The sequence below is a fragment of the Corvus brachyrhynchos genome, unplaced genomic scaffold (assembly GCF_000691975.1).
Source record: "Corvus brachyrhynchos isolate BGI_N302 unplaced genomic scaffold, ASM69197v1 scaffold525, whole genome shotgun sequence".
Taxonomy (NCBI): Eukaryota; Metazoa; Chordata; class Aves; order Passeriformes; family Corvidae; genus Corvus; species Corvus brachyrhynchos.
In genome coordinates, this window is record NW_008238341.1 from 332141 (window position 1) to 351470 (window position 19330).

The 19330-nt window shown below is 53.8% G+C and overlaps 1 protein-coding gene across 1 annotated transcript in view; it reads left to right on the forward strand.

Annotated features, from left to right (window-relative positions):
• Positions 1–19330, forward strand: part of VWA5B1 (von Willebrand factor A domain containing 5B1) — a 30930-nt gene that overhangs the window by 5610 nt on the left and 5990 nt on the right. Inside the window, exons 6-19 of the mRNA XM_017735076.1 lie at positions 3204–3374; positions 3633–3794; positions 4152–4374; positions 4552–4694; positions 4932–5063; positions 5327–5451; positions 8391–8567; positions 11405–11515; positions 11969–12159; positions 13909–14023; positions 15562–15747; positions 15980–16175; positions 17130–17384; positions 18009–18018. Coding sequence (XP_017590565.1) covers positions 3204–3374; positions 3633–3794; positions 4152–4374; positions 4552–4694; positions 4932–5063; positions 5327–5451; positions 8391–8567; positions 11405–11515; positions 11969–12159; positions 13909–14023; positions 15562–15747; positions 15980–16175; positions 17130–17384; positions 18009–18018 — 2197 coding nt within the window. The remainder of the gene's footprint in view (positions 1–3203; positions 3375–3632; positions 3795–4151; positions 4375–4551; positions 4695–4931; positions 5064–5326; positions 5452–8390; positions 8568–11404; positions 11516–11968; positions 12160–13908; positions 14024–15561; positions 15748–15979; positions 16176–17129; positions 17385–18008; positions 18019–19330) is intronic.

Below are 19330 nucleotides of genomic sequence, written 5' to 3' on the forward strand. Positions count from 1 at the left end.
GTCGCCGCGGCTGCCTTCCTGCCGTGGCGAGCTGAACCAGCCGGGCTGCCCCTGGTATCTGCCCTTCAGGCAGCAGGGCCGGGTGGGGCTGGGTCGGGTTTTATCCCAGCTCCTGGTCTGGCTCTCCCTGTCCTGTTGTCGGCTGCGGATGCCACAGATCCTGTGGTGTGGTACAGCTGGGACCCCAGCCTCCTCCTGGGAGTCAGGTCCTGCCGGAAGCCAGGCTGTGTGCTCGCAGTTTTGCTCTGTTTTCCTATTCAGTGCACCAAAATAGACCTCAGAGGAGCATTATTCTGCCCCTGTCTTTACTCCGCGTGCTCAGAGAGAATTTTTGAGGGCCCATCAGTGCTAGAGACACAGACGGACACCCAGGAAGCTCTGAGCAGCTCTCCAGGCACCACCTCCCTTTTTCAGGCACATAAACACCTTTTCCCATCCCCTAAAATCCAGCCCCAGCCTCTCGGGAGTGCTGGGACAGGCGCCTGCAGCCCTGTGGAGGGGCTGGAGCCTGTGCTCCGGCTCGCAGCCCTGCGCTCTCTGCGCGTCACGGGGACCGTCCGCGGACGTCGCAGCAGCATCAGCACCTTCCCCGTCAGTTGGGCACAGGAATTGGCCGAGGGTATTGCCTGGAGTGGGGTGATCACGCTTCCGTGTCTCCCTCCCCTCCGTGGCTGGGAGGAGCAGTGGATTGTCAGGAAAGAGCACTTACAAAGGAAGGGGGAAAATAAAGATTGATCCAGTAGCAGCCTGGTGTGCCAGGTCCAGAGCGCGGCTGGCCAAGGGACAGTGTCTGTCACCAGCCCTGAGCTGCTTCCTAGTTGATGGGATTACAGGTGTATTTTGAGGGCTGGAGGTAGTAACCAGTGGTTTCCCTTTTTCCTGGGATGCCAGATGCAGTGTGAGGTCGGGAGGCACCTGACCAGGTCCATGGGATGGCCCCGTGCCTGCTGTGTGCGGGAGGCAGGACACTTTTGGTGGCAGTGAGGGGACGCGCTGAGGACTGGGTGGGTGTAGGGATATCCTGTGCAGCTTGGTAATTTTTTGGGGATGCAGGGTCCTGCCAGGTCCCATCCTCAGAGTCCAGCCCTGTGACCTGAATGGAGACTGAGTGCACATCCCAGAGCAGCAAAGGCAGGATGGGGAGCAGGCAAGGGGCCGGTGCTGAGCTCCTGGGGGGCACAGGAGAGACATTCCAGCCTTCCTACTGCTTTCCCTCACTCCAGCCTCTCCGCTGCTCTCCCTTTCCATGCTCCAGTCACTTGATGGCGTTGGTGACACGAGCTGTGTGGAGCAGCCCCATGGCTCTGCTGGCAGCGTCCCCTATCAAAGGGTTTTTGCCGGGAAGAGCCCTCTGAGCCCTCCCTATCCTTGTGGGGTCGATTTTTTGGCTGGCACAGCAGTAAGGGCTGGTGCCAGGCTCCTCTGAGCCACCTTGGAGCTACAGGAGAGGTGCAACTCTCCTGGCTGGCTCAAACAGGACATGGCACGGGGCTCTGTGTCCCACTAAGGGTCCCTTGGTGCTTGTCCAGGCCCAGGCGATGCAGAAAGCCCTGCTGGCAGAGTGGCTCCCAGGGGAGTTACGTCCCCAATCTCCCATGGGCGCAGGAGATGTGAGGGGCTTGGATCTCACCCATGGCTCTGCACTAAGTCCCCACTTCCAAGCTGAAGTCACGCTCTTGGAGCCCATATCCACCCCTCTGGCAGTCCCATAATGAATTCCTGTTGTGCCAAGCTGGTAGAGAGCTCCTTCCCATTATTATTTCTTCCCTAAGGTAAAATAATTCCCTCTCCTTCCTCCCCCTCCTGGCATTTAATCACTTCCCGATACCTTGATGGCCTCAGCCACATCTCGCAGTGAGGGGACCTTCATTATCTCTCCCTGTGCAGGTGAACCCTTGCCAGCTCCTGACTTCTCAAGCCCTGTTGGCACAGCTGGGAGCATCCCAGTGTGGGATGGCCTCCCCTGGCTCAGGCAGGGCTCCCAGTTATCTCCTGACTGTGTGGGGCTGCATCCCCATGGATGCATCCCTGACCTCCCTGGGCAGCTCCTGGCGTGAGCAGCATTTGTGGTGGAAGGAGAGGTGGATTCAATCGGGAATGGCTGAGGTTTTTGGCCGGGATTCAGGGGCGTGCCTTGGGATTACTGCCCTCCATCATCATCTTTGCTGCTGTTTCCTTTGCTCATTTTCCGTGGCTGCTCTCCCCCATCCTGGACAGCCCTTCTTGCTCTCTCTGGCTCTCCCTTCTTCCTTTCCTAACGCCGTTTTCCTGCCCGAGCACATTGAGCTCGTGGCCTTGATGTCTTCGGTGGCATTTGCGTATAAAGGTGGGTTTTAATAACGCAGGACTGGTAGGGAATGAGAAACGGATGTATTTCAGTGCTGCTGGCTCCTCCTGAGCCTCGTAAATCACTGCATAAAGCATTGCAGAGCCAGCCAGGGAGAACTGCTGCCTAGCAACTTCTCCCGGTTCCCCGGGGGAGCGGGATGGGGCCCTAAAATCCACCTGAAAGGTCTCCTTTGAAACCCTGAGGCTTGGGGGAGAGGAGCTGGAACGGAGGAAAACCTGCTTAGGGAAAAGAGTTGGAACGTAATTGGCAGAAGAAGTCGCTTTGCATCTGAATGTGTCGGCTGAGCACAGGAAGGGATGAGTCAGCCCGTGCAGGAAGGATCTGGAGATGCAGGACAGCAGAGCAGTGGCACCTCCCCGAAATCAGCGAGGATGAGGATGGGCAAGGGCATGGGAGGGCAGGAGGATGCTTGGCTCTGCCTGCCTGCTCTTCCTTCCCCAGGATAAAGGAAAACTCTGATGATCATAGTCTTATCCTGGAGAAAGTTGTTGGTTTGGAGAATAATGAGGAGAAAGAGGGACGGAAAAAGATGTTAACCTGTTCTGCCCAGACTCCAGCAGTGTGGGAGCTGGGGAGTGTGGACCTCCAGGGCTGTCTGCCCCCAGCCAGGGAGGTTTGATCTGAACCTCCTCCCTTGTGCCGATGGGGGTTTGGGGCAGGGGTTTTCCTTGTGTCTTCCCACCGGGGTCTTGCTCCATCCCCATCCCCATCACTGCAGTCATCAAGCCCAGATGTCGTCGTGTCCCAGGTCACTCACCTTTCTGTCCTCAGGGCTTCAGAATGAGGTGGCAGAGGCATGCAAACATTTCGGGCACTCAGGGCTCCACATCCATTCTTACCTTTCTCTCTTCAGCTCCCTACCATCACCCAGAGACCCCCGGGAAGATGCCAGGGCTGATTAACCGGGTGACCTTCTCCCGGCTGCCCCTCATCGCGTCCGAGGTGACATCCTGTGTCAGCGGCTATGCCTTTGGGATGACAGCCCTGCTCACCTACCACAACCCAGACCCCCAGGCTTTGGAAGGCAAGTTTCAAGGAGTGAAGCTTGGAATGGGAACTTTAGAGCCAGGATATGGCAGTGCTGGGTTTCTGTGCATGCCTTAAACCTTTAGATGCTGGTGGGAAGCACAACCAAGTGTATTGTGTCCAAGTCTCCAACTTTTTAGGTGTGAAAAATCCCACAAGTGGGATTTTTTTTTCCCACTTGGGAAGTGCCAAGAGGGACCTGGCTGGTGGGGCCGGGGAAGTGGTGGGTGTTGCTAACACCCCTCCTGGCTGGCAGGTCTCTTTGTGTACCCCTTGGACGAGGGCACGACTGTCGTGGGCTTCAAGGCGGCCGTGTGCCGGCGCATGGTGACAGTGCAGATCAAAGACAAAGCCAAGATAGATGACACCTACTTCGACAGCTGCAGCCTCCCCCCTGGAAGAGCTGGTGATGGAAGCGGTGAGGGGATTAAGGGTGTTTTAGGGAATGTGGGGAGAAAAGGAGAGGAAGGGGAGTAGGGCGGTGGCAGGGGGTGGCTGGCTGCTGTCTGCTGTGGCACCAAGGGGGCTTCTTTTGGGAAGCTGAGGGGCTGTGGTGCTCACGTCCCTGCCAAAAATATCAGTCATGCCCATCTTGGAAAGCACTGCTGCTTCTGGGCAGCCAAAGGAGTGATGCAGGAGCTGAGGCTGTTCAAAGAAAGCTGATGTGTGCAGCAGGGGTGGCTTTGTGTGTTTGATCTGGGGCTGGGGGTTGTGGGAGGCCTGGAAAGGAGCATTTTCCATGGTTGCAATACCTGGTGTGGTCCTCTCTGTGCAGGAAGGATCATGATGGATGAGGACCTGGAGAGGATTGTTTTTGTGGCCAACCTGGGCATGATTCCTCCCCTGGAAAGTGTGTCCATCTTCATCAGCACCTCCTCTGAGCTGCAGACACTGCCCAGCGGGGCAGTGAGGGTCCACCTGCCAGCTGTGTGCGTCCCCAGGGTCCCCCAGCCCAGCCTGGAGAATGCCAGCAGCCTTTCCAGCCACCAGCTCCGAACGTATGGAAAACCACAGGGTGGGCTCAGTCTGGGACTGATCCTGGGGAATGCAGGGCTGGCTGAGCAGGAGCTGCAGGAGGCTGGAGAGTGGCTGCAGGCTTTACCTCCGGCAGCCCTGCAGTTCCTGGGGGGATAGAACATGTTCACAGGGTTTGTTGGGATTTATCTCACTGGCAGGGACAAGCACCTCTGCGGATCGGGGAGCCCGGAGCAAGGGAGCAGGTTCTGCCTGGCTCAACTGCTGGACAGTGAGGCCACCAACCCCTTTGAGTACGAGTTCAGCTTCCACCTGGAGATCCGGGGGCCATGTTTGCTGGCAGGTAGGAGCACTGGGGCTGTCCTGCTGCACAAGGCTGATTTGTCACCTCCCCATGTGGCAATGTCCACACTCCTCCTCCTCAATGCAAATCTGTGTTGGCAACTTAACTGTGCTGGGGTGGATTCACCAGTACCAGGCTGATGCTAATGTGGGCTCCTGTCCTCTGCCACCTTGTCATCTCTTCTCCCTGGTCTCCCCCACCCTCAATCCTTGCTGGCACCTCGGTTTCCCCGGGCAGGAGTTGAGAGCCCCACACACGAGATCCGAGCAGACGCCGACCCCTCAGCTCGCTCTGCCAAGAGCATTGTGATCACGCTGGCCAGCAAACACTCCTTCGACAGACCCGTGGAGATCCTGATCCATCCAAGTGGTAGGTGGGCTCTGCTTCCCCTCTGCTGGTCTTGCCCCTTCCTGGGATCCTCATCTGTAGCTCTGGAGACAGCTGGATTAGCACTGGTTTTGCAAATATTGTCAAGGTTAGGCTTCCTGGGAGGTAATCCTGGCCGTGCTCAGGGTTTTCTGGGCTCCCCAAGCTCACAGATACTGCTGATTTCCCAGCCAAGAGTGCCTGCATCTCTGCCAGACCCAAAGTGTTACCACGGCTGTTCTTCACACAATTCTCTGCATTTCCAGAGCCCCACATGCCCCACGTCTTAATGGAAGAGGGTGACATGACCCCTGCAGAGTACGAACGACACCTGAAGGGGAAGAATGATTTCATTAAAGGCACTAGGAAAGACCCTAGTGCCAAGAGAAAGGTGAGAAACACAAGCTGCAGGTGTTAACTGAGGCTTTCCATGGACTGGAGCTGAGCTAGAAGATGATTCCTTGTTTCCAGCATCACTGTCCCAATGAGACCTTCAACATCCTCCCTTGGAGAGGGGCTTGTGTGGAGGAAGAGGGGAAAATACGGCAGTGCTGCTGATAAACTGAGAGTGGAAGGAGCTCTGAGATGGTTATTGTGTGTATAATTAGTGCTAGTCTAGCATAGCATAATTAGAGAGGTGAATTGTGATAGCATTAAGGGTATTATAATTATTGCAATGACATAGAATAAAATATTCTTTTAATTGCTCAGTAAATGTTTACTGTTTCTGGGTAGCTGTCAGAGAGAAAGAAGTGATTTTCCTTGGAATAATGAGCTGAACTGAAGACAAGGTAGGAGAGACTTCTCTTTGTTCTGCTGAGCAGCAAAGAGAAAAATATCTGCGCTGGGATTTGTGCCTCGTCTTCCAGCAGTTCTGAAGGAATGAGTGACAGCCCAGCACTTTGGTGTGTTTGGGATCAGCGGAGAGGAGCGGACAGCTCAGAGCCCTCCGGATTTCCGGGGTGGGCGTCTTCCCCTAAGGGACAGGTTGTGCTTGTGTGGCCACGGCCGGGGCTGATGGTGTCAACTCCTGTTTTACACAGCTGGGGCTCTCCTGTGTGCCCAGGGATGCTCATTTCCCCCTAAACTCCTTCTCCACACGTCTGATCCTGGGTTCCTCTTGGCAGACATCCTGGACCTGCTGCAGGGGTGCCTCCTCATGCTGCTAAGATTTCTCCTGTCATGAGAGACTTGTCAAGCCTCCTCTCCTTCCTTCCCTTTGCCCTCACTCTCTCTCTCAGGGCTGGGACTCCGCAGGCATCTCCTCTAATTGTGTTCAGCGTGTGGCAGGTGGAATGAGATGAAACTCCCACGCTACGCCTCGGATGGCTCCCTAATTATTTCTGCTTCTTTGGCATGTCAAATTATCTAAGGGGGGGGATCATTCTGGAGACATTTCCCTGCAGGAAAGCCACCTGTGCCCCAGGAGGACTGGGAAACAACTGCAGGGAGCAGAGAAAATGCCTGGAATATCTGGGGTAGATGATGGGCTGCAATTGCTGCTGCTCAGAGCAGGACACTGGCCACTTCTCGGCTTAAATTAAATTAGCCCAGAAATTTCAGCAGTAAATGATAATCAATTCTCTTCCCTCAGTTTGTTATGGAAAAGGCTTGGATCCTGTCAGCTGCAGGTTGGTGGGGATGGATGCACACTGGAATCAACTTTCCTCGACAAAATCTGATTAGCTTACGGTAATTGGATAATGGGTGAAGGGGAACGGAAGGGAGGTGAGGAGATGTTTTCTTTTCTGGCTGACCCCTAGCAGCACCTCTGAGGCTGTTTACTGAAGATTTGCCTGTAAAATTCTCTTCAGAGTCAGTGAGAAATCCCAAAATCTGGGCTTATCCTGATCCCACAGGAAATTTATGTCGTGGATACCCAAGAGCATTCCAGGGAGTTCTGTGGATAGGTCCAGGGCCACGATTCAGTCCTTGGACAGAGGCAATAAGGAACACTCTTGTCTGGAATGTGATAAACTGGAAAAGTTGTTGAACAAAATAATATCATATGGCTGGAGGGAAATGGAAATGGAAAGAGCCCTTTGATTTCTCAGCAGCTGATTAATTTATACCCCATCCCATGGAAGGGAAAGGCAAGAAGATGAGTGGGAGCTTGGCTCGTTCCTGTGAGTGGGACTTGTCTTTTCACTGGGTCAGAGAAGCAGCACTCAGGCACAGGATCTGAAAGCAGAGCTTGTGTGTGTGTGTGTTGAGCCACAGGGAGTTAGTGAGTTATAGAAAACAAAGGTTGGTCATCAGCTCATAGACTGAGGAATGTGACTCATGGCCGGAGAAAACAAGCGCAGTTATCTGGGGTCTGGTTTACTCCCAGTGAAACCAATGAGAAAAGCAGCCAGAAAGAGGAGAAGGCGGCAAACAAAGCCCCTGAGGATCGAGCTGCTGTTGTGGAGTTGTTTCCACACTCAGACCCAGGGATGAAAGGCCACAGCTGGGCTCATGTGGGGTCCTGGAGCTCCCTCCAAAGCAGCTGAGGCCGTGAACCTGTTACTGCTTGATACACACATAACAGTACTTTATAAACGTATCACAGGAGGTTTTTACCCATTTAATTTTATCCCATTTGTATTGAATACTTGAAATAGAAGGAGAGAAAATATCGAGAGCCAGTGGAGCTGTGTGCAGTGCAGAGACAGATCATGCAGGTTCCTATCGAACCATGGCCGGAGCAGCCGGTTCAGCTTTCCAAAGCCTTTCAATCCCCACAAAGAAATGTGATAAAAGAAATGGGCAGAAAAAGCAGCAAATCAGAGGTGGCAGGAATGAATTGGAGCGGTGAATGCGGCACATCAAGGGCTGCATCTCACACTTCATTAGTGAGTGACCATGGAGAAAACCTCTGGTGTGCCTCGGTGGGATGCTAAGCTGTGCTAATGAACCGGGTTTTTGGGAAGGATCTAATGAAATGTTTGGAGAATCAGTTTTGCAAGGTGCTGGGTTGAGCCAGGTCTTTTGATTTCTTCTCCAGGCTTTTATCTGAGTGTGCAGTTGCTCCATACAATCGCAGAAGGATAGGACCTTAAAGCTTATCTTGTCCCACCCCCTGCCATGGGTAGGGACACCTTTCACTATCCTAGCCTGCTCCAAGCCCCGTCCAACCTGGCCTTGGACACTTCCAGGGGTGGAGAATACTGTGGGTATGGACACAACAGAACACCTGGACACTGGCCCACCCTGGTGTTGTCACCTCTGAGGCCAGAACAAGCAGATTCTGGCCCACAAAAGGCCCTGCACTTGCATTTTTACCCCTGTTCTGATTCCCCTCGAATTGAAGTGGGGTAGAAAAATGAGCTCTCTCCTGCTTGCTTTCAGACGGAAATCATTAGGAAGCGGCTGAACAAGGACATCCCCCACCACCCCGTCATCATGCTCAACTTCTGCCCTGACTTGAGGACTGTGCAGCCAGGCCTCCAGAAAGCCCAGGGAGAGTTTATCTTCCTGGTAGACCGCAGCAAGAGCATGAGCGGTGTGAACATCAACCATGCCAAGGTACCTGCAGGAGGGGAAGCACCTGCCTGTCAACAGGCAGTGAGAGAGCGCTGGGGGTGCTGAGAGCAGAAGTGTTCATTATCAGGGGATGGGGGGTAATTATGGGCTGTATTTCAGTCATCTCAACCGTGGCGCTTGTTCGGTACCTGCAATGAAGGTGACTCTCCCCCGTTCTCTTCCCCTTCTTCCTATCAGCACATAAAATGCAAAATTATTTTCTTTCCCTCTCTTGCTGGCATGTTTTGTGCATCCCTTTTCCAGTTCTCCCTGTCTCCAGGAGGGCTTTGAGTGATGGCTGCCTAGGGGGAAACCTCCAGGGAGCTCCGAGGGGAGCAACGTGCTGACCAAGCATTAGGAGAGGTTTTGCTGATGGGCACCTCTGTGCACCCACAGAAATGATTTAAACACGAGACATCTCTTTTCCAAACACAAATGAACACCAGCAGCCTGCTGGATGGTTATGTGAGTTGTGCCGACACCTCTGGATAAAAAATAGCATTGTCAGGATATTTTGTGGGTCTGAGGTTCCCCTGTCAGATGTGGCTCTCACCCAGTGCCAGCCCCGGTGCAGGACCCTGCACTTGGTCTGTTGAACCTCATGAGGTTCCCACGGACCCACTCCTGAGCTTGTCCATCTTCTAGCACATCTCCTTTCCCATCTGTCTCCAGTTTCCATGGGAACTGCCGAAGGACAGACACCTTCAGCAGCAAGGATTGGGATGCTGGGGAGCCTGCGGACGGCTGCAGCACATCCCCTGGGATAGGGATGCTGTTCCCAAGGGGAACAGGATATCTCTGGGGTTGTACCCCTTTCCCCCAGCACCTTTAGGAGCCTGGGAATCTTGTCCCAGGGTGGATTTTCACTTTCCAACTCACAGCATGGCTGGGTTTAGGCACCACAGTGTCTGCAGCCTCTGTAGAGGCAGGATTGTCCCCTGGGGATGGGGACCTGAAGGAGCAGAGCTCTTCTCTGAGAGGTCTTGAAATGGAAACCCCATCACAGGAGGGCTGTAGAAACAGGGAAAGGCTGTTCCCCTTCAAGAAAAAATATTTTGAGGGAGATAGAGGGGATTTTGGAGGAGATACCTCAAGGGAGAAACCCACTGTCCCTCTTTTGAGTGTCCCAATCCTTGTTTGTCACTCGCAGACACCAGGGACCTCGCAGCAGGGGCTATTCTGAGAGGGTTTGGGTGGGGTTTGCTTGGTGGAACCTTCTGCATCATTCTCAGCTGGCTGGATGCACGGCATGACAGGGCTCAGAGCTGTGCAGCCTCAGGATGCCTCAGGGATGGGATGGAAAGGCCCGTGTGGAGCAGGAGGGCACCCATCCAAAGCAGCTGGAGTGGAAAATTCAGGGATTTAAATTTCCTGCAGCCAGTTCCTTTCCCACCCTGATGCAGCCAGGGAGAAGAGCCAGGCTGTGATGGTGCTCACTGGCAAAACTACGCTAATAACTGGGAATTGACTTTTCTGGAAGCAAGCGTCCCTCCTTATTGAGTTGCCATATAGCTATTGAGTGCAACAGGATCAAGATCAATATTTACCATAAGAAGCAATAAATCTTTCTGCTTGCTGAAACAGCAAGCAGGCATCAGTTGCCCATTTTGGGAAGTGCTTTAAGAGAAATATTTGGAAATTTGTATTTTTTCCCTTGTAATGAGTTCCAAGATGGGATGTCAGCATTGAGATCTGGAAGAGCCAGCATCCCAGGAGCCATCTGGGAGCAGTGGTATAAATATATCCTCGTAGGTTTGAGATAACAGCTTGGATTCAAGTACTCCAGAGCCTGTTAAAGGGCAGCCCTGTTCTTTTACATTATCCCACTGATTTTCAGTGCTCCAGCTCTGCGTTGTTGCTGAGTCTTACAGGCTTTGGGAGCTGGATTGACCTGGCACTACATCCCTGCTAGTCCCAGGCAGGGGGTTCACTGTGTCTCTCTGTGGTCACTCGGTCTTTGCCACTGGTAGGACAACTCAAGGAGGCTGTTCTTGCTCATTTGACCTTGGCAGCTCCTCCAGGGGCTGGCTCGAGGGTTTCTGCTGCCCTCGGCAGACTGGCAGGAGTCTGCCTTGATCAGCATTTAAATAGAGCTGAGCTGCTCCTGAACACTTTGCTTTACATTTTGCTTTACATAAACACTTTGCTTTAAATGGGCCTCCTCTCCTGCCACATAATTGCTCCTACAAGCTCAAGAGCTCCTTAGGCAGCTCTTGCCCGATTGCTGCGATCACAAGCTCTGTCCTGGACTTGTCCACGACATCGCTGTGCAACAATTCAAGTTGCTCTTGCCTTATGTAAAGCCCAGGAATAGGCACGTTAGATAACCACCTCTGGTAAAGAAAATAGCTTAAAACTGTCGTCTCCCAGTTATTTTAATTGAAGCCAGCTATGAATACAAGAGAATTGGGGATGGGGGAGGCTTTTCCTTTTGTGTAACTTTAAGCTGTTTGTTTATTTTCTGCAAGTTTAGGCATTGAGATGCATTGCGTGTCGCACTTCTCAATTTCACACTCTGCTTCTCACCCACCAGCTCTGTGCTGCAGCACTGTGTTGCCAGCACAAATTGAATCCCTTAAAAACAAACAGAAAAATTTGTTCAGCTCTTTGTTGTCTTTTTTTTTTTTCCCAAAGACTCCCCATTCTCCTCACTGCTTCGGGTCCCAAATAACATCAGGGGACTTTGAAAAGAGCGGGGTCATATGGAGGCATGGGAAAGAAGCAGTTGGTTTGTTGTCAGATGAAGGTGGGATGGCTCTGGGCAGAGCTCTTACTGGTGAAGTTGGGGCAGCCAGGGAGAGTCCAAGTGTGCTGATGTCTGTTTGCTTTCCACCCCTCAGGATGCCCTGTTGGTCATTCTCAAGAGCCTGATGCCAGCATGTCTCTTCAACGTCATTGGGTTTGGATCCACCTTCAAGACCCTCTTTCCTGCCAGTCAGGCCTACTGTGAGGTGGGTGAGCCCACAGTCCATAGAATCACAGACTGGTTTGTGTGGGGAGGGATCTTACATGCCACAGGCAGGGACACCTTCCGCTATCCCAAGGTGCTCCAAGCCTGGTCCAGCCAGGCCTTGGGATAGGGATGGGACAGCCACAGCTTCTCTGGGCAACCTGTGCCAGGGCCTCACTACCCTTATAGTAAATAATTTCCTTTTAATACCAAATCTAAACCTGCCTTTTTTTAGCTTAAGGCTATTCCCCCTTGTCCTGTCACTCCAGGCCCTTGTCCAAAGTCCTTCTCCAACTCTCTGGGAGCCCCTTTAGGCACTGCAAGTGGCTTTAAGTTCTCCCCAGAGCCTTCCCTTCTCCAGGATGAACAACCTCAACTCCCTCAGCCTCTCCTGTTGTGCTCCTCGGTGCTTGGAGGGTGCTGGTGCTGATGATTCCACTGCTCCTTTGGGCAGGAGAGCCTGGCCATCGCCTGCCAGAGCATCAGGAGGATCCAGGCTGATATGGGCAGCATCAACCTCTTATCCCCGCTGAAGTGGGTCATCCGCCAGCCCATCCACAGCGGAAACCACCGCCTGACAGCCGGGGCCATCAGCAACCCCGGGAAGGTTCTGGAGCTGCTGCGGGACCACTCCTGCTCCACCAGGTACGGGAGGCAGCCGGGCTCACCCCTGTGGGGCCAGAAACCTGGCACAGGCTGGGATGTGCCTCTCCTTGAGCACAGCTCCATCTCACAGACATCCCCACTTCAGAGACAGAGGCAGGAGAGATTGCTGCTATGAGCCATGGGAGAACCTCAAAGGGTTTGGAACGGATCCCAGAAGTTCAGATGCTTTTTAAACAATCAAAAGCAGGATAATTGAGCTGACAACTTCACAGCTCTCGGCTGATGCTTCCTGCTAGGAGAGATTGACACGCCAACAATCTTCCTTGCTTTTTTTAAAATTTTTTTTAAAGCACATCTGGGGCTGGCCCCAGCTGCTTCCAGGATGGGGCTCTGCAGAATTGAATATGCTGAAAGGGAGCAATGTAAAAAGCAGCTAATTTGTGCACAAGCTCCCAGCCTGGCTCCCCAGCTCTGATCACAGGCTGTTCTGGTTTCTCCTCTGCCTCTTTAAGGGGCACAAAACATGAGAAAAATGTATTCCTCTTCCATCTGTCAGATTTCGGGGCTTACCAGGGAAGCTGCTCTGTGGGTCTGTAACTGCACAGAGCTCTGATTGCTTCCCAGTGTAGAGGGCATCCCACCATCCCACCCCCTGCTCTTATGGAGCTGTAGCGGAGGGTTAAATGCAGTCAGAGCTGGAGCGTGGTCTCGGGTGACCCTGGAAGGGAGAGTCCTGGGCATGGCCATCTTAAAAGAAGATCAGAGCCTTATTTAAGAGGGGTGTGAGGCTGGCTTAGGATTTGCTGCCAGCTGAGGATTAAAACCCACAAGAGAAAAGCCCCTTGTGCAGCTGCAGTTTGCTGCTGAAGGTGCTTTCTCAGCAATCCACTGCCCTGCCCAAATGCCGTATCCCACCCATTCCCATCCTCCTGGCTTCCTGGTGCATCCATCCCCACCTACCACTGCCCTCCCTGCCTGGGCTCCAGCTCCGCTTCTAGCCTTCAACCCCAACCAAATCCTGATTCTCAGAGCTGGGAGTTGGGGGAGCAGCCTCAACTGGCTTGATCCTCCTTCCTTGAGAAAATGTTTTTTTCGTTGCAAGCAGAGATAATTACTGGATATTTAGTGCTATTGACCACAACCAGCAGGGAAAAGAGATGAATTGAGAGCAAAGCAGGTTGTTTGTGTTTGCAGAGGAGGGGAAGGCTGGAGGTCCTGCTGGGAACCCCTGAGTGTCACTGCTGAAGGCTGGTCTTTGGGGAAGGGGTTTGGGGTCTGCCGAGAGGAGGGGGCTGGGGGTTCATAGAGCCCCTGGATGGTTTGGATTGGAAGGGACCTTAAAGCCCATCCCATTCCACCCCCCTGCGACAGGCAGGGGCTCCTTCCACCATCCCAGGCTGCTTCAAGCCCCGTCCAGCCTGGCCTTGGACACTTCCAGAAATCCAGGGGCAGCTACAGCTGCTCTGGGCACCCTGTGCCAGGGCCTGCCCACCCTCACAGGGAAGAATTTCTTCCCAACATCCCATGTAACCCTGCCCCTGTCATTCCCCCTGTCTTGCCACTCCATGACCATGTCCAAAGTCCTTCTCCAGCTCTCCTGGAGCCCCTTTAGGCACTGGGATGTTCCCAGCTCTCCTGCCAGCCACCTAAAAGAGCAGCTGCTTTATTCCTCTGGACATAGCAGTGGGATAAAGCCTGAGGGAGCTTCTGCCTGGGGGAGTGTGTGAACTACATGGGGCTGGGGGCTGGTTTTTCCTCTGGATCCTGATTCTCCCTGTCCCTTTGCAGGTGCTACAGCTTCGGCATCGGGCCAAACGCCTGCAGGAGGCTGGTCCGGGGTCTGGCTGCCGTGTCCAGGGGCATCTCCGAGTTCCTGGCGGAGGGCGAGAGGCTCCAGCCCAAGGTACAGCCCCCATTCCCCAGGGGCCACCCCGTGGGGCTCTAACGATGCTCTGGTTCAGCGAGGGGGAGGCCACGGCTCCCAGCGGGTTCATTCCCCATCCTGGCCCTGCTTTCCCAACTCCCCCTCGCAGCAGGTGGGCGAGCCGGAGGGGATGAAGGAGCATCTCCATGTCCGGCCGTCGGAGGGAGAGGGAGGGTGTGCTTCCCTCCGCCTGGGGCTGGGGGGCCGCGATAGCCGCGATGCAGCAGCTCTGCCTTCAAAGGCAGCTCTGCCTCAGACACGGCGAGGGCAGAGGGACCGGCATCAAAGCAGCCAATTAGTTTTGAAGTCGGGCTCAGCCCTGGCATTGCTCAGGCGAGAAGGACTCGAGGTTGGAGCGGGAGGAATGCGTTGTGATGGCTTTGCTTATTAAGCCGACTTTAAAGCCTCTCCGTTCCCTCTCTCCCCATGAAGAGTAAAACCGTGTGCTTCAAATCCGGCGTAGGGGTGCCTCTGTCCCCTGGTGAATGCACGGAGCCCAGCCTGTCACCTGCTGCATGACTAAACCCAGAGAGAATTGGGTCTTTAGCGCCTAAATATCTCCAAAAAGCCAGCTCCTACCTTCTTGATCTCACAAGGAGGAGATGGGCAACTCCCCCCTCTGCAGGAACCTGGAGCACACAAAAACCTCTCTAAGACAGAACAGCATCAACATTTCTGATGTAAATTAAAAGCAAAGACAGCGAAGAGAGAGGTTTTTAATAAGAGCTATTAATAAGAGCTTTGCAGGCTGTGCAGCTCGATGCCTTCAGCAGTCTGAGGCGTCAATTAATGGCCTTATAAAACACAGCCTGGTGTGTCTTCCCGAGCCTGTGAAAAAGCAGGGAACAATAGGGAATATTTGAGCTCTTCTGCCTCTAAATCCGGTGTTCAGTTCCCTTGGCGTACAGGGAAGTTCATGTAGATGGCTCCCTGGGAGGTTTGTCCATGCGGTATTCACGAATATCGGTCTTCTCCACATGTGGAACTGGCAGAGCATTGCTGATCTCTGGCAGTGGCTTGTGCCAGCAATGAGCTGTTCCAAAAATATCAGTGTGTGAGTGCGCCAGGCTTGGGACAGGGGCGGGGTCTCAGACCAGTGAAGGCTGACAGCTTTTCCTGGGTGCTGGAGGGGAGCAGGGGATGCTGCCTCACATCAGAGCAAGATCCTTCTGGCCACAAGCTCCCACCTTGCTCTGGGCTCGCAGCATGTGTGAGATCAGCCTGTGCTCCATCACTATCTGCTCTTGGGAAAAAATCATGGAATCATGGAGCCATTTAGGTTGGAAAAGACGTATAGGATTAACCCAGCTCTGCCAAGTATAAGTGTGCCAAGGAGATGGGGGTGCTGGGATGGGCATCAGAGTAGACTAAGAGGAAGCAGACTGTCAGGAGAGGGCAGGAATCAGCTGATGGGTTTGTTGGAGGGAATGTTCCCCTTCCCTGCGGCACATGGCACGTGCACCATGGCTCATCTCGTGTCCAGCTGGTGTTGAGCCTCTCCCCCCTGCCCTTTGCAGATGATCGGGTCACTGAAGAAGGCGATGGCGCCGGTCCTGAGTGATGTGTCTGTGGAGTGGGTCTTTCCTGAGAGCACTGAGGTCCTGGTGTCTCCTGTCAGCACCAGCTGCCTGTTCCCTGGTGACCGCCTGGTCAGCTACGGTGTCATCTGCGACACCTCCCTGTACCTCTCCAACCCCAGATCCGTGAGTCCGTGGGGCTGTCCCGGGAGGGGGGGGTGTTGGGGGTGTACAGAGGGTCTCTGCTCTGTGCGTGGTCAGGAGATGTCTCCTGCAATCCAGCTCTGTCCTTAAGGGAGATGATGGGCAAGAGTTTGGGAGGAAATAGTGGATAAGGGTGCTGGTGCAGCCTGTCTCGGCTGGGAGCCGTGGACAGACATGGTGGTGGGACCTGTTCCCTCTCTGTGCTTCCCCCCAGGACAAGAGGCGGCGGTACAGCATGATGCATTCCCAGGAGTCGGGCAGCTCTGTTTTCTTTCACTCCCAGGAGGAGGGAGCAGGCTTGGAGGGCTGGAACCACACCAGAGACTCAGAGGGCTCCTGCCCCGCCGAGCGCTCCCCCGACCACCTGGGCTTGGGCAGAGATCCCGAGGGAGAGTCGGACACGGACACGGGTCAGAGTTTCCTCTGTACATGTGGGGGAGTGATGCCCCTGTCTCTCTAATCAAGCTCCTGTCACTGCTCCCCCAGTTTTTTTGCCTGATAAATACATGTCTTCAGCTGCAAAGAGCTGGGGGAGTTTGCAGGAGAGATGACAGATCTCCTGAGGCTTGAGCAAGTCTGTTTGGTTTGGATGTTTTATCCAAACCTGTCAGGAAATCAAGGGAAGCCCTGGTGAGCTGGGTTCCCTGGAGATTTTCAAAGCTGCTTTAGCTTTGGCCACATAATTATTTACAAGCTTCCCAAGCTGTGTAGGAGGAATGGAGTGAGCAAATGGGTAGCTCTGCTAGACCATCCCTGTACCTACAAAGCAACTTCCCAGTTGAGAGGGGGGGAATGGATCCAAAGCCCAGTCCCCAGAGAGTCACTCCTCTCCACCATGGCTTGGCTGGTGTTTGTGTCAGCAGCATGTGGCATAAAGCAGCTGGTTGCACCCCGGAGCTGGGGAAACCTCTGTTACTCACAGGATGTTCTTCCCTTTTATTCCAAGCGGAGCTGTGCTGTGCATCCCCTCAAACTTGTCAAAAGCAATGAGAAATCATGTCTTTCCAAGACAAATTTTAGTCTTGCTCTGACAGGAGCGTGTCTGCACTAATTAAATTTCATTAGTAAATCCTTTGTCTTCTCCAGGGAGGTTTGGGGAAATGCAGTTAGGCTCTTTTTTTGGCTGAAAACTCCTCAGACAAAACCTTCCCAACCTGCTCTCTTGATATCCCCAGGAATTTTGAGTGTTCCTATTTCCTTTTGTGGTTTCGTTGCTTTGTTTAAAACTTTGCAGGGCTGAGTGTGGCCCCCTGAGCTTTGGCAGGACCCTGGGGAGGGCTCCCTGCCTCCCACCATGAGCCGAGGGGGGTGGTGCTGGCTGATCCTGCTCCGGAGTGGAGCCGATTCTCTCTCCCACCGTTCAGGAATGGACGTGAAGGCTCTGTCCAGGAGACGGGCGTACAGCACCACCCAAATCTCTGACCACGAGCCTCGCAGGAAGGTGCCCACAGCAAGCGATCCTGGCACAGCCCTGGTGAAAAACCCCCTCCGGAAAACCCACCTGCAGGACCTGCAGCAGGTCAGCCCCGAGCCCTGGCAGGTGGATTTCCAGGTAGGTGATCCCCCGAGGGGTTTTGCCTGCAGATGGAAGCCAGCAAGGAGAAGCAGGAAAATATCAGGTGGATAAGAGCCTGAGGGAAAGGGCCTGACTCACACTAGTCCTAAAATATTGATATAGATAATAGATATAGATAATAGATACAGATAACAGATGTAGCTCTGCAGCACATCACAAACACTGGGGAAATGAGCCAAGCAGGGAGCAGAGTGCCATCACGATATCCCATAGCAGTCCCTCCCCATGGGTGCCTGCTTTTCCCTGCTCCTCTTCCCCTCAGTGGCCTGTGCTTCACCCTTGCTGCTCCTCTGGTCCTTCTTATCTCCCTACAATTTAGGATTCAAACTCTCCCCATGACTGTGGCACTTTTGTGCCTGGCAGGGAAAACAGTGCCAAAGCAGATTCCAAGCTGGATCCACAGCCTCATGCAGCCCTGGGATGAGCAAAAATGATACCCCGGCTGAACAGGGTTATGTCCCCTGCCTGCAGCAGGTGGAATTGGGGCAGGTTTTTCTACTGATCCGTGGGAAGGATAGGGATAGTTCTCTGCCATCCTTGGCATCGCTGGGATGCTCTGCTCTGCAATCAGCATCTGCAGGGCTGGGAGGACCAGCAGCACTTATGTTCCCATGGAAACTTGGAGCGGGATGTTGGGGACTTTCATTTCCCCTCTGCTGTGGGTTAGAGATCACTGGGTGAGGGGTGGGAGGGGAGATGAGGGGGTAAAGGGGAAGCAGGGCCAGGGCTCCACAGGGAGGGATGAGACCTCTACCCTCAGGCTACAGCACTGGGGATGGTGAACAGCATCAATGACCAAGAACAAGCAGGTTTTAGGGGTCCTGGCAACATTCCCTGTATTGGGAAGGTCCCCAGAGCATCCTCCTGCCCTCGGCATGCAGGCAGGGGTGGAACTGACTCCCTCCTGGAGGGCAGTAAATGGTTAACAGCACGCATCCTGCTCTTAATTAAATGCAGCCTGGTTTTGCTATCCCTCCTGCTGCCAGGGCTCCCAGCAGCTCTCCCAGCTCCCAGTCCTGCTGCCAGGGCTTGACATTTTCAGGGATGTGAAGCCAAGCCCTCAGCTCATCTCCACACTTGCTGTGCTGGGAAGGAAAGGTCAGCGCCAGCCACGGGCAGCTTAAACCCCCAGCTCCATTCCCAGCTGGCTTCCTCTGGCTAGCAGGAGAGCTTGGGCAGGAGAAGAAGCGGGTTTGGAATGGAAAGGGTCTGGCAGGATATGTCAATATTAGCTTGGTAAATCGCTCCTGGAGCCACCTGGCTCCCAGTTTTGCTGGTCTCATAACAACAGAAATTAGGTGGTGGTGGAGGTCATACCCGTGTCTGTCATCCAGAGCAAGTATCCTTCCATCTACCACTTTCTACCACCTCTGTTCTTTGCTGGTGTTGTGCTAGGAATACAGAATCTGTCTGTTTTAGATGGATCTTCCCACAGCCCTGGGGACAGGGATGAAACCCAGACCTTGCAGAGGGGAGCATCTGTGTGGCACTAGAGGTGCTGAAGTGGGGGATTCATGTCTCCTGAAAGTGGAGAAACAGTCTCATAAAAAAAAAAAGAAGAAAAAAGATAAAAATTCCTTTCTCCCATCCCCTGCGCCTCTCTCCTTTCGTTACTAAGCAACTGGTCCTTGATCTTTCTGTCTGTCTTCTTTTCTTTGGTTCCCAAGTGAAGTCATTAAAATGTCTGGAGGGATGAAACTCATATTTCACCTTCTGCATGTCTGGGGAAGGAGCCCCTGGGGCCAGGGTCCCTTGGGGACATCCTGAGGTCTGGCGGAGGGCTTTGTCTGGGCACGGATCCCAGCTGGGGATGGGCAGAGGGAAGGGCCTGTGTGATTGCATCCCATGCGGGGGTCGGGCAGGGAGCAGACGGGATCAGAGGGCACACAGCAGGTCTGTGCAGAGAGTAGAACAGGATCAGAGGGCACAGAGCAGGTCTGTGCCATTGGCTGCAGCCGGATCCAGCCCAAGCATCTGCTCTGCTCACAG